General features: G+C 37.6%; 1 protein-coding gene across 2 annotated transcripts in view; it reads right to left on the bottom strand.

The window, feature by feature from the left end:
* LOC150099333 (extracellular matrix organizing protein FRAS1-like) overlaps nt 1-13,385 on the bottom strand; it is a 1,385,483-nt gene that overhangs the window by 80,738 nt on the left and 1,291,360 nt on the right. For both annotated transcript variants that reach the window (XM_090403569.1, XM_090403568.1), the window contains one exon: nt 12,812-12,972. In XM_090403569.1, coding sequence (XP_090259695.1) covers nt 12,812-12,972 — 161 coding nt within the window. The remainder of the gene's footprint in view (nt 1-12,811; nt 12,973-13,385) is intronic.

Here is a 13,385-nt window from a genome sequence, read left to right on the forward strand (position 1 = left end):
AAGGAGAAAGTAATGCAGTGTTTGAACATGAGTTCTGATTTTGAGGGATGGATAGAACTGTACAAGAGAGATGAACTGCATTTAAATAGTTCTGGTCTGAGTCAGCTAGAGAGGTGATTACTAGAAGGGAGGATAATGAATGGAATGAATAGAAAATCTGAAGTAAGAGGTGATGAGGAAGAGCAGGAACTAGGATAGGAGAGATTGTGAATGGAGGGTGAGTAGTATATCTGAAAGGAATGAGAGAACAGAAATGCAAGACAGACACACAGAGAAACACTACATCATAAGTATGGATGCTGGATGCAGAATAAGGATAAGGCAGAAAGGGAGGAAAGGTTCTGTTGATGGCAGCAGAGGAATTATGCTCATCCAAGGTGGAGATGCAAGAAGAAAATGGTGGCAATGGTTTTGAGGCAGTATGGTGACACAGAGATTGACAGGATGAAATATCTAGTTGGATGAAGTTATAGATCTGGGAACATGAAGAGCAGTGAGATGGAAACGCATAGTCAAATTAGCCTAGCAAATAAGAAAAGGGTGATATTATACTTATGATAATATAGATTGGAATGAACAGATGTCATCTGGAGGCAGAGAGAAAGAGTGTCTTGAGTTTTTTGAGAGAAAAATGGTAGTAAGTTACAGAGGTCATGCAAGGATAAAGGGACTTGGAGATGATCATCTCATCACAGGACATTATTATAAATGGGATGTTAAATCTTCCTCCAGTTGGTGAGAGTGACCATGAAGTTTGGCTACTTGCATGGTGGTCAGCTATATATGGACTTCTGTCAAAAAGGGATATACATGGAACTACAGGGTGGCCCATAGGTCATGGAATTTCATAGAAAGGGTCCATCTTTGTGAAGCCAATAATAGAACGCATTTAAGTAATGTGGCCTTTCATAACTAATAAAAAAATACGGTGATGTTAAAAAACTTATGCAGTTGCTTCACAAAGATGGGCCCTTTCTACAGCATGTTCCATGACTTGTGAGACACCCTGATCACCATAATCACCAGACTTAGACCCTGTATAAGTCTGCTGATTATGAACACGCTCAGGAGTCAGCTTACAGCTACATCAAGGAATGAGGAGATGAATAATGCTTGGGTCCTACTCAAGAACTATCTGACAGAGGCAATGTGTGAATGTATTTCAAGAGTCAGGAGGTTAAATAACATAGGTGTGAAATAGATGAATGAAGAGATGAGGCATGTAATCTGGAAGAAGAATGCATTATGGAGGTCATACAAGATGAGTAGTAATAATTAGTTACATGAGAAGGAGCACAAAAAGAGCATGTGAGAAAGGTGACTGACTCAGTATGGGTAGCAAAAGTGCAGTATGGACAACAATTAGTTAAGGAGGCCAAAAAAAAAATATAGGGAGTTCTTTCAATACATGGCCAGTAGAAGAAAAAAGATTATAGAATGATGATACTACTTGGTAAAAAATGGCAATATGATTACCACTGCAGAGGATAAGTTGAAATATAAAGATATTTGATCCTTACAAAGATGACCTTGCAAAATATACCATATGCTGCACAATTTCTGCAGTTGGAAGGATGGAGGGACTAATGGTAGGTGAGCAGGAAGTATATGGGGAATTGAGTAAACTTGATGTTAATAAAGATGTAGGTACGACTTGATGATATATCACCACATGTATTGAAGGAATGTTTCAGATTATGACATACCTTTTTTAACATCCTTGATGTTCATCTCTTTGATGGGCATCATGAGTTTGCTAAAGGAAGACTATGTTTTAGCAATCCACTTATTTATTATGACAAGGTGGCAAATTTATTGGACAAGAGAGATGCAAGCATATGGTATATTTTGCAAAGGCATTTGATAAAATTTAATTTCCAGTTTAATTTCTAGCTTGCCATATGACAAGCTAGAAATTAAACTGGAATAGATGAGATTGAATAGTAGATTATGTACTGGATTGGAGACTCTCCCTGAGAGGTACCAGCAAGTTGGGTATGGGGATCAATACTGCAGAAAAGAAATATCATTAATGGTGTACCCTGAGGGTTTTGGGAGTAGCTGCTGTAAGAAATTAAACTCCAGTTTAATTTCTAGCTTGCCATATGACAAGCTAGAAATTAAACTGGAATAGATGAGATTGAATAGTAGATTATGTACTGGATTGGAGACTCTCCCTGAGAGGTACCAGCAAGTTGGGTATGGGAATCAATACTGCAGAAAAGAAATATCATTAATGGTGTACCCTGAGGGTTTTGGGAGTAGCTGCTGTAAACTTGCATACTGATAACAATGATGTGGTTTTGAATCGTGATATATAATTGTTTGCAGATAATGCCAAATTAGGAAGAACTACAAGAAGTGCAGCAGATGTGGGTTTGCAGTGAACCTAAATAATAAGTAGATTGGGTGAAATGGCAAGTGAATGGAGTTACCTGTTCAGTGTTGCCAAGTGTCAGGTTTCAAATTTGAGATGCAGAATATACAGTAGTTGTTGACAAGATAAGGTATCTGTAGGTGATGGTGTATAAGGACCTAAAATTTTGTAGATACATTTCTAAAATTGGGAGGACAGCACAAAGGATTTATGACAACAGTATAGAAGACACTGACATGTAGAAGTAAGGATATTATGGTTCTGCTATATAAGTTCTTGATCATTCATGCTGATTACTGAAGAGAGATTTAGTCATCTGGTTTGCAAAACGATGAAGAGATGTTGGAAAGTGTCCAAAGATGATTGATTAAGGTGGTTTCTGGTCTCTGGAATGTTGAACATGAAAGGATTGAGAATGAATATGGAAAGAGATTTTCACATTCAGATTTCCATAGCTATTGTAGTGGATCATGATGAAGATTCTGAAATAAAAAAAATATCAGGAGATGAAAAGAAAATAAATAATTTACTATTTAAATTATTTACACACTGATATTTTGGCCAGCATTTTCAAAGGCACTTCACAGATACACAGCAAAGATTGGAAATGAAATGACCTTGAGAACAAAGACAGTCAAGTGCATGGAGGGAAACATGGCACTCTCTGCAGCAATCTTCAGTGATTACCACTGATGGGAGGATAGGGTAGTGCACCAAAATTTGTTTAAGGATACACCATCAATTCTGTTGCAGTTCACTGGGTTCTGTAGAACATAAGTTGCTTCCAGAAGCAGTCCCTGGCTTTCTTCCTTCTGATGAAATGGTCCTCTTCTAAGGCCCACGGTGCTAGTCCACTTTGGACAGACAGTACAGACCAGTTTGAAAAAAAAAAAGACTATCTTGTCTTGTATTTTTTTCAACCTGGTCTGTCTTGTCTGTCCAAAATAATAGATCCTCAATTGACATATACTGTGGAATACTGCAGACACCTGGGAAAGAGAGAATAATCCTGACAATCTTTGATTTGTCTCAGGAAAGAGTAGACTTTGTCTAAATTTTTATTGACTGTTCTAATTTTGTGCTGTTTTAGTTAGCCCTCAATCTGTTGCAGCTTTAATGTAGGGCAAGGACATGGTGTATATATAGTTCTGGTTAGGTAGGGATTATTGTTCTTTTCAAGGAGTTTAGCAAGGTTTTTGTTGTTGTTGTATCAGTTTTGCTGAAATGATGTAAGTAGAGCAGTGCAGTCCCAAGGCTGCATTTGAATGGGCTAAAGTTTTGAAAACACCAAGTTTTTTGTGCAGAATGGTGATGTAAATTAGAGTTGGAATGGCAATAGAGTTCTACTGCAGTAACTGCAATAGAACTGATGGTATAACCCTATATTCATTTTGGCACAACATCCTATCCTCCCATTAGCAGTAATTACAGAAAATTATTGTGGAAAGCAACACTATTGTTGTCTACACATGTGACTGTCCTTTTTTTTGAGGTCATTGAATTATATGAGCAGGTTGTGTATGATAGAGCAGTATCTCAAAAAAGGAGGATAACCAGTGGCGTGACCCAGAGTTCTGTTCTTGGGTCCTTACTGTTTGACTTGTTTGTAAATGATAATTTTGTGCTGTTTTAGTTAGCCCTCAATCTGTTGCAGCTTTAATGTAGGGCAAGGACATGGTGTATATATAGTTCTGGTTAGGTAGGGATTATTGTTCTTTTCAAGGAGTTTAGCAAGGTTTTTGTTGTTGTTGTATCAGTTTTGCTGAAATGATGTAAGTAGAGCAGTGCAGTCCCAAGGCTGCATTTGAATGGGCTAAAGTTTTGAAAACACCAAGTTTTTTTTGTGCAGAATGGTGATGTAAATTAGAGTTGGAATGGCAATAGAGTTCTACTGCAGTAACTGCAATAGAACTGATGGTATAACCCTATATTCATTTTGGCACAACATCCTATCCTCCCATTAGCAGTAATTACAGAAAATTATTGTGGAAAGCAACACTATTGTGGTCTACACATGTGACTGTCCTTTTTTTTGAGGTCATTGAATTATATGAGCAGGTTGTGTATGATAGAGCAGTATCTCAAAAAAAGGAGGATAACCAGTAGCGTGACCCAGAGTTCTGTTCTTGGGTCCTTACTGTTTGACTTGTTTGTAAATGATAATTTTGTGCTGTTTTAGTTAGCCCTCAATCTGTTGCAGCTTTAATGTAGGGCAAGGACATGGTGTATATATAGTTCTGGTTGGGTAGGGATTATTGTTCTTTTCAAGGAGTTTAGCAAGGTTGTTGTTGTATCAGTTTTGCTGAAATGATGTAAGTAGAGCAGTGCAGTCCCAAGGCTACATTTGAATGGGCTAAAGTTTTGAAAACACCAAGTTTTTTGTGCAGAATGGTGATGTAAATTAGAGTTGGAATGGCAATAGAGTTCTACTGCAGTAACTGCAATAGAACTGATGGTATAACCCTATATTCATTTTGGCACAACATCCTATCCTCCCATTAGCAGTAATCACAGAAAATTATTGTGGAAAGCAACATTATTGTGGTCTACATATGTGACTGTCCTTTTTTTTTGAGGTCATTGAATTATATGAGCAGGTTGTGTATGATAGAGCAGTATCTCAAAAAAGGAGGATAACCAGTGGCGTGACCCAGAGTTCTGTTCTTGGGTCCCTACTGTTTGACTTGTTTGTAAATGATACATCATGTGGACTGACTGGGGATCTTCAGTTGTTTGCTGATGATGCAAAGTTGGGGAGAATTATAAGTAGCACTGCTGATGATAATTCCATTCAGGAAGATTTGAATAGACTTTTTATTGGACAAAGGAGTGGGATTGTACTGTAGTTTTAATATTAATAAGTGCAAGGTGATGCATTTTGGAGTGCAGAAATATAAGGCTGTATACTACATCAACAGTGCCATACTACAGGAAGTGGATGAGATTCAAGATTTGGGAGTGATGGTTGACAGTAGACTGAAGTTTAGAGGACATATTGCTAGCGTTTGAAGGATGCACATTGTAGGGCTGCTATGATAAGAACTACTCTAACATGTAGGAATAAGGAAGGGGGTTGTGCCACTGTATAAAGCACTGGTCAGACCACACTTGGACTATTATGGTCAAATCTGATAACCTGGTTTTCAGTGTGATGTGGAAACATTGGAGAGGGTCCAGAGATGAAGGACTAGGACAATATCAGGACTTTGAAATGGTGGCTATGGAGAGAGAGGTTAAAAAAATGTGGACTGCAGAGTTTAGTAGATAGGAGGAAGAGAGGTGACATGATAGAGACATTGCTAGTGAAAGAATTTTATCTGATTAATCCAGATGAGATTATAAAAAGTAAAAGGCAAGAAGGGAAAAAACCAGAGTCCATTCCTGAAAGTTATGTAAGAGTGTGGTGAAGAGGGGTATGAGGAGTAGATTTTTTACATGGAGAACTGTCAGTGAATTGAATGGCATTATCAGAATGTGTTGTTAATGCAAGGAGTGTTAAGGATTTTAAGAGTTGGTATGATAAATGTTGTCAGTTGAATGAACCTCTCACAATGAGTCTGTCAACTCCATGGAGGGTGCAATAATAATAATAATGAATTATTTATTTTCATTCCAGTCCCATGTAGTTTTTATTCCAGAAACTTCAACATGATTTAAAAATTGAGGAAATGCAATATCCAGTTAGTTCATAGGAGGAGGAGGGGGATGGGGATATGATTGAGACATAAGCTGGCAAGGGATTACTACCAGATTAATGTGGTTGAGGTTTTCTACAGAATTGGGGAAGACAAGAAGAAAACAGAACGTCTTCCCTGAAAGTTATATAAAGAGCACAGAAGCAGGAGGGTGAGTCACCTTCTTGTGGCAAGTCTGAAGGTAAACAGTGCAAGTGGTGAATATTGGTGCCAAAAGATAATTTATTTTTGGAAGTTTTAACAGCGATCAATTCATTCTTTTTACATCATTATATTTATGAGTATTCGTGTGATTAACTATAAGGGTAGCGTGCTTAATTTTTTGATTTTTAAAGGTTTAAAATTTGTTTTATTGTACACTGCATTGTGCATCATGCCACTGATGTGCAAAATAATGGTGGGAAATTTTATTATTATTATTATTATCCTAAGACCCCATGGAGTCAAAGACTCATCTAGGAGATCCTTTTGTCATGCACACAGCTTATTAACTGCACCTTAAACAGACTCAAATTATCTGCTGACACCACCCTCTCAGGCAAGGCATTCCACTTAACATAATAATCAAACATAATCATTAACATGCATGATTATGTTTGCTGCAGCATGTGCAAAATGTACGCCTTCGCACAATGAAAGATTTTTGGAAGGAGAATGTAACTGGGGAACATGTTTGTCGAAGGTGTTTCATGAGTGAGTGCCATAAGTGTGAAGAGAGTGATAGCAATGAGTTGAAAGACAAAATGTGTGATAATGTGATTGGTGTAGTTAGTATCACAAGAAGTATGAGTGACTGTATGATTGACATGGTGGAAAATGAAGAGGATGACTACATGGTAATCGAAAAGATAGTGCACTTACGTGGAGTTCAAAACATGAGATTGAGTGGTTGGAGAAATGTCTGGCAAATGGTATGACACAGAAGCAAAAGAAAGGGGGAGAGAAAGCAGAACATGAAAGAGCAAAAGTGTGAAAATAAGAATCAGATTTTATATGGTGATTCATTAATATGCGGAGTCCTTGAGGAGAGTGTGACGAAATCAAGTTTTCCTAGAGCTAAGATAAAGGATGTCAATCTGCTATAAGGAAGCAGAGAGTTAAGGTGAAATAAATGATTATTTTGGCTGGTAACCGATACCATGAGATAAAACTCTTATGCACTTGGAAGGAGAGAGAGTTAAGAAAAGGTCCAGTGTGTTGGATGAATGATGAGGACTGTTTAGTATTCTGGTTGGTAGGTTAACTATTTGAAAAATCAGGCTGATAGTAATGATTCAGTTTCCATGCTGGCTTGATCGGTGAAATTGAAGGGGAGTTAGTTTGTGTTATGTAAGTAGTCTCCTAGGAAGACAATCTCGCAATTTGGGTTATTAGTTTGTATGAAATCAACTTTTAGTGACAAACATTCAAAAAGGGAAGCATACAAGACAGTGTTCTTGTATGCTTCCCTTTTTGAATGTTTGTCCAAAAACTGTCTTGTTGCTTAAAGGAGATTTAGAGAAGCAATAAAAGCAGCAAATGAAGGTTATAAAGTGAGGTAAGGATATTTTGAACCAGGACAGATTGAAAAACGGGGATTCCATGTTGGATAGCCTTCAGCAAGGGATATCAGTTTGACAAAAGTACATGTTCTTCCCTTTTTTGTGGAATGTATCAAGCAAGAATGTAGTTGGAATAGTTGAAGAGGGCTATAATCATGGAGGATGACAGTTAGGGTTCAATTAGGAAAAGTAGATCAGGCTTTGATGTCCATAAGTGGTGGTGTACATCATTAATATTATTGATGCTCTGAATGCTTGTGAAATGGATATGGAAGTGTTTTTATAGAAAGAAATTCTGGTGTTATTTTAGAGTTTATTTGGTATATTTTTATTAATTTTTACAATTTTTTGTTCCATTTTCCAAACTTAAAAATTTTTTTTATGGGAGATTTTTTATATCCATAGTTAAAATGCTAGCATTGTATGCTTGTCTTTCGAGTAAGAATTACTGATTCAGTAAACATAAAGATCAGGAGCGGGTAGCTGAAGAACTTCTGTCCATGTGTCTGGACACATGAAGTGCCCAGACCCCAGTCCAAGCATGGCCTTGGACAGTGTCCCTTACACATCATTAACTCAGTCACCTTCCAAAAGACATGTTACTACCGTGTTTGATCCCATGCACTATCTGGTTGCAAGCCTGTGGAAAGTTGCTTTATTGCTGTTATCCTCAAATGGAGCATACTGACTTCCTAGTTCAATAATAATAGCATGTTAAGCATGCTCAGCAAGACCATCACCCACACTGCATGTGGGAAGAAATGGGGGGGGGGGACAAAAGCTAGAGGCCCTACTCTGGAGATGAAACAACATTAGCCACTTCATACTTTCAAGAAGCAGAGTGGCAGGATCTCACCAGCAATGAAAGATATCTACCACTTAGAGATCTAGTTGGTCCTCCAACTAGGGAACATATGCATTTAAGATGGCAATACTCACCCTGCCAAAACTCCATTTGTGGAAACAGGTCACATCATGAGAAGGTGGAAATGACCTAGCTGGGACAGGCTACATATTGGGCAATCACTAGCCTGTAATAGTCCATTTATGGGTTGATCCCTGGATCATTTTGCCAGCCTGGTTGGCCGAGTGGTCAGCATATCCGCTCTCCAGCCAAAAGGCTGCAGGTTCGAATCCCACTGTGTTTGTGATTGTCTGTGAAAATACTAGCGATGATGGGTGGTAGATGGCGGTAGTGTAGAATAATGGTAGTTGTAGTTCATTGTAGTTGGTGGAGACAGAGTTGTAGAGTAGGTGCCCTCCCTCGATGAGTCTTTGGACTCCCTGGAAGTGTTACGTAATAATAATAATAATCATATGTACAATTTAGAAGGTGACAAGTGCAGTATGCAAGAAGACATGAAAGAGTTGCTAGTGCATGTGAAAAATAAAGAGTGATAAAACAAAAGTTGTGAGTCTGTTGCCACAGTATGATAGAGGTGAGCTGAGATAATGAGCTATGATCACAAATGAGTCAGTGCAAGATTGTGCACAAGGAATGATGTGGAATTTGTGGACTTTTGGAGTGAGTTTGATGGAGTGAAGGATTACTCAAGTTGGTGTCAAGACTCTTGACACCAACTTGAGTTGGTGTCAAGAGTCTTGAGAAAGTGTTGTTCAGTTCAGTGAGAGTTCAGAAATACAAAATCAAGGAAAGTAAAATGTTTAAGGGGGAATGCAGGTGCGCATTGGTCCTGGCAACCTAGAATTTAGTAAGTAGGAGAGTGATCACATGATGCAAAATGTAACACCCCAGGTTAACTTTGGTCAGCAAAGTAACATAAGGTGTAAGGGAGGTTGTGGGATGAAGGGAGTATTGTAATGTATGTATACTAATGCCAGACATATTCAAAATAAGGTTGAGAAGTTTTTGGCATTGGTTAGCACAACTTGGCCAAAAGTTATCGCATTAGTGAGATGTGGTTGACCGAGGATATAGGAATAGAATGAAAGGGATATAGTGTCTTCAGAGAGGATAGAAGGAACAGGATGGGGGGAAGAGTTTTGCTAATGATAACAGAGAAATTAAACCCGAAAAGAGTAGAAGTACATGAGGGGAAACAGGGATTCGGAGGGCAATTCATTTGAGACCAGTCTAGCTAGTGTGAAATAGAGGCCAAGAGGGCTAAATATATAATTGGCTGCTGTTATAATCCAGGAGGTATATGGAAAAATGTAGATAACATACACTCACAAATTACCATGATGAGTACAAGTCAAGTAATTATTATGGGGGATTTCAACAATGGGGACATAGATTGGAAAGAGAACTGGTCACAGGCAGGGAAGGAAATGGAATTTATACAGCTGCTGAGAGATAATTACCTAAGGCAACATATGTGGTTCAAGAGTGCTGGATCTGATCATTGCATCAGAGAACTACACTAACCAATCTAGCTATGCTGCTTCCACTTAGAGAAAGTGATCATGTAGTCTTGACCTTGTTGATTGCAAGACATGTAGAATTTTCTATTAAGAAGGATGATATATATGGAATTACAAAGCTTGTCTCCTCAGCTTGTCATAATTTTAATTATGACAAGCTGAGGAGACAGCTTTCAGCAGAACAATGGCATAAGAATTTGAAGGAAAGAGATGTTGTTGATGTATGGGAGGTGGTCACTGGGTGTTTGAAGAAAGCAGTATTTGACTATATACCTAGAATCAGAAGGATAAATCAGGTAAGAGTTAAATAGATGAATAGTTTCATTAAGCAGTAGTTGCACACAAAGAAAAAGTTGTGGAGGGAGTATAAAGAAAAAGGTGATCCACATGCCAATTGAGCAGTATAAAGGTGCAGGCAAGAGGGGTAACTGGTATGGTAAGGAAGGCCAAAGCTAATTATGAGAGAAAGCTAGCTGACGAAGTCAAAAGAAATCCTAAGGAGTTCTTTTGCTATGTAGAAAGTAAAAGGAGAAATGACTTTAAAAAGTGCTGATGGTGGGGGAGCTAACAGAACCAATCCAAATAGTTGAAGTATTGAGTGAACATTTTGCAGGGGTGTATCTCTAGATGGTGATACTCCAATGCCAGATGTAACATTAACTGATAGGAGAATAGAGGTTGAAGAAATGGAAGCAAAATATTGCAGAATACAAAGACAGCCATGGGATTAGATGGCATATCAGTCCATATTATGAGAATGCTCAAGGAAATTATCAGCTCCTTTAACCAAGCTGTTTAATTTAAGCCTAAGTAGTGGGAAGGTGTCATTGGAGTGAAAAGGGGACAAAATAGTCCCATTGCATAAACAAGGCTCCAAGAAAGAAGTAGTAAATTATAAGCCAATCAACATCTCAGAAGTGCTGGTTAAGGTACTGAAGAAATTGCTGAAAGACAGAATTCAGGACTGGATAGATAGGAATATGATACTCTATAAAGGACAGCATTGCATTGTGAAGGGTAAGTCTTGTCTTAGTAATTTGCTTACTTTTTATAATCAAGTGACAATGGAGTTAGGATAAAGGAAATGGCTGCTCAGTGATATTGCTAGACTTTGCAAAAGCATTTGCTAAGATTCAATATAGAACTCTATTTTATAAATTGAAGCAAAGTGATGAATAAAAATCTGGTGATTTGGATTAGAGAGTAGCTGACAGACAGATATCAAAGAGTGGTTTACGGAGGAGTTGAGTCCAGGAGAAGGCAGGTGACTAGTGGTGTATGACAGGACTCAGTAGTCAGACCTCTGTTGTTTATTTTGCATATCAATAATATAGGAAATGATTTGACAGGAAATATGCAATTGTTTGCCGAGGATGCTAAACTAGGAAGAGCAAAGGAAAATGAAGGTGATACAGAGATCCTGCAGGAAGACTTAGCAGTATGGATAAAGGTAAATGATATGGTTTAATATGATCAATGTTAAGGTAAATGCACTTTGGGAAGAAATCAGAATATATCATACTATACTGTACCATATTGATGGAACTGAACTGCAGGAAACAGGGAATTAGGTGATTGTGGAGAGGTGGTTGAAGTTTAGAGGACATATCGTAAAGGTAACTAAAACAGCATATCAGATTAAGTGGTTGTTGAAGAATACACTAACAAGCAAGGATAGAGAGGTTATTGCTCCCCTATACAAGGCTTTAATAAGGCCACATTTGGACTACTGTTCACAGATCTGGACTCCTGGATTCCATGGTGATGAAGAAGTTGTAGAGAGGATACAGACGTGAGTGACAAAGATTTATGGAATGTTCCCTATGAGAACAGATTGACAGTCTGTAAGCTTCAAAAATTAGCTGATAGACAAAAAAGAGGAGACATGATAGAAGTATTTAAGTTATTAAAGAGAGTTTTATTATTATTATTTGACACCTCCAGGGAGTCCAAAGATTCATCAAGGGAGGGCATCTACTCTACATGTCTCCATTTCCACCACTCAATCCACCAATTGACTGCAACTACACCAACACCATCTACTGCCGACCACCACAACTACTATTTTCACAGACAATTACAAACATCCATGCCCACGATGGGATTCAAATCCACAGCCCTTTGGCTGGAGAGCTGATACGCTAACCACTCGGCCAGCCAGGCTGGCTTTATAGGCTGGTTTTATAGGATTAACACTGAACGCTTTTTTTAATACATGACAACAAGGGGGTTACCAGTGGATGTTGTATATGAGTGTGGTTAGCAAGGGTGTTAGGAATAGGTTTTTTGTTTGAAGGATGGTGAATGGATGAAATGAGTTACCAGAGGTGGTTGTGGGTGTTTGATGGCTAGTATGTGAATAAATGGATTGTCCATGATGGGTCTTCTAACTCAATCGAAATACCTATATAATAATAATAATATGTTTTTTATATGGAGAGTAGTGGATGATTGGAATGCATGTATGGAGATATTGCCTAACAGTGTGGTGAGTGTGGAGATTGTGAATGCATTAAAGATGAAGTATGATAAGCTATGTGTGTGATAGTGAGTCCTCCCACTATCATCTAATGATGATAATCATAATATTTTTTTAATTTCAAGTAACTACTCCATGGCTATTATGTGAAAAACATACAAGAAGAACAAGCTTACTTTATGGTGATAAGAATAATATTAATAAAAAGAGATATTATCTTGGTTGGGTCTAATCATGCAAATTACACAATCAAGATATAACAATCTACTAAACTGAAATAGTTTCAAAATATTAGCAAATACTTTAACAAAAGTAACATTAGAAAAAATTTTACCTTCAAATTATAATTGCTGGTAGCTCTCCAGATTTGCTTAGGACTGTCAAAGGTCTGTTCACCCCATATTAAATCTAAATCAAATGTTGTGGCCAAGTTTTCAGGGGGAAGAATGCGGCTTTTGATTCCTGGCATGGTATGATGCTCCTTCACAAACTGGCCTATCAGACAAATATAATCATAATAGTATTCCATTTTATTCATGCTAGTATGGTAAATTCTTCAAATTTTTGAACTGTGAATCAACTGATCCCTGAAACTGCACTTCATGTAATATGTGAGTACTCTGTGCAGCCAGATAAATTTTATTATTTTATCTAAACACTGACTGTCTCTTCTTTATATATGCTGAATTATGCAAAATTGTAAAACATGAAAGGAGTAATGTAATGGAAAAAATCACAATACAGAAAAGAAAGAAAGAAAGAAAAGTTATTTGTTTTTCTTCCTTCTTTTACCTTATCTTCACTTTTTTTTTGTAGCCTATCATCACTTTTTCATTGAATTACAATACATTTAATTGATGTAATTCCAGAGAAAAAGTGATTTATATACATGGCAGTTAATAACAAAA

The sequence above is a fragment of the Typopeltis vanoorti genome, chromosome 14 (assembly GCF_054136105.1).
Source record: "Typopeltis vanoorti isolate ZY-2024b chromosome 14, IOZ_Tvanoo_1.0, whole genome shotgun sequence".
NCBI lineage: Eukaryota > Metazoa > Arthropoda > Arachnida > Uropygi > Thelyphonidae > Typopeltis > Typopeltis vanoorti.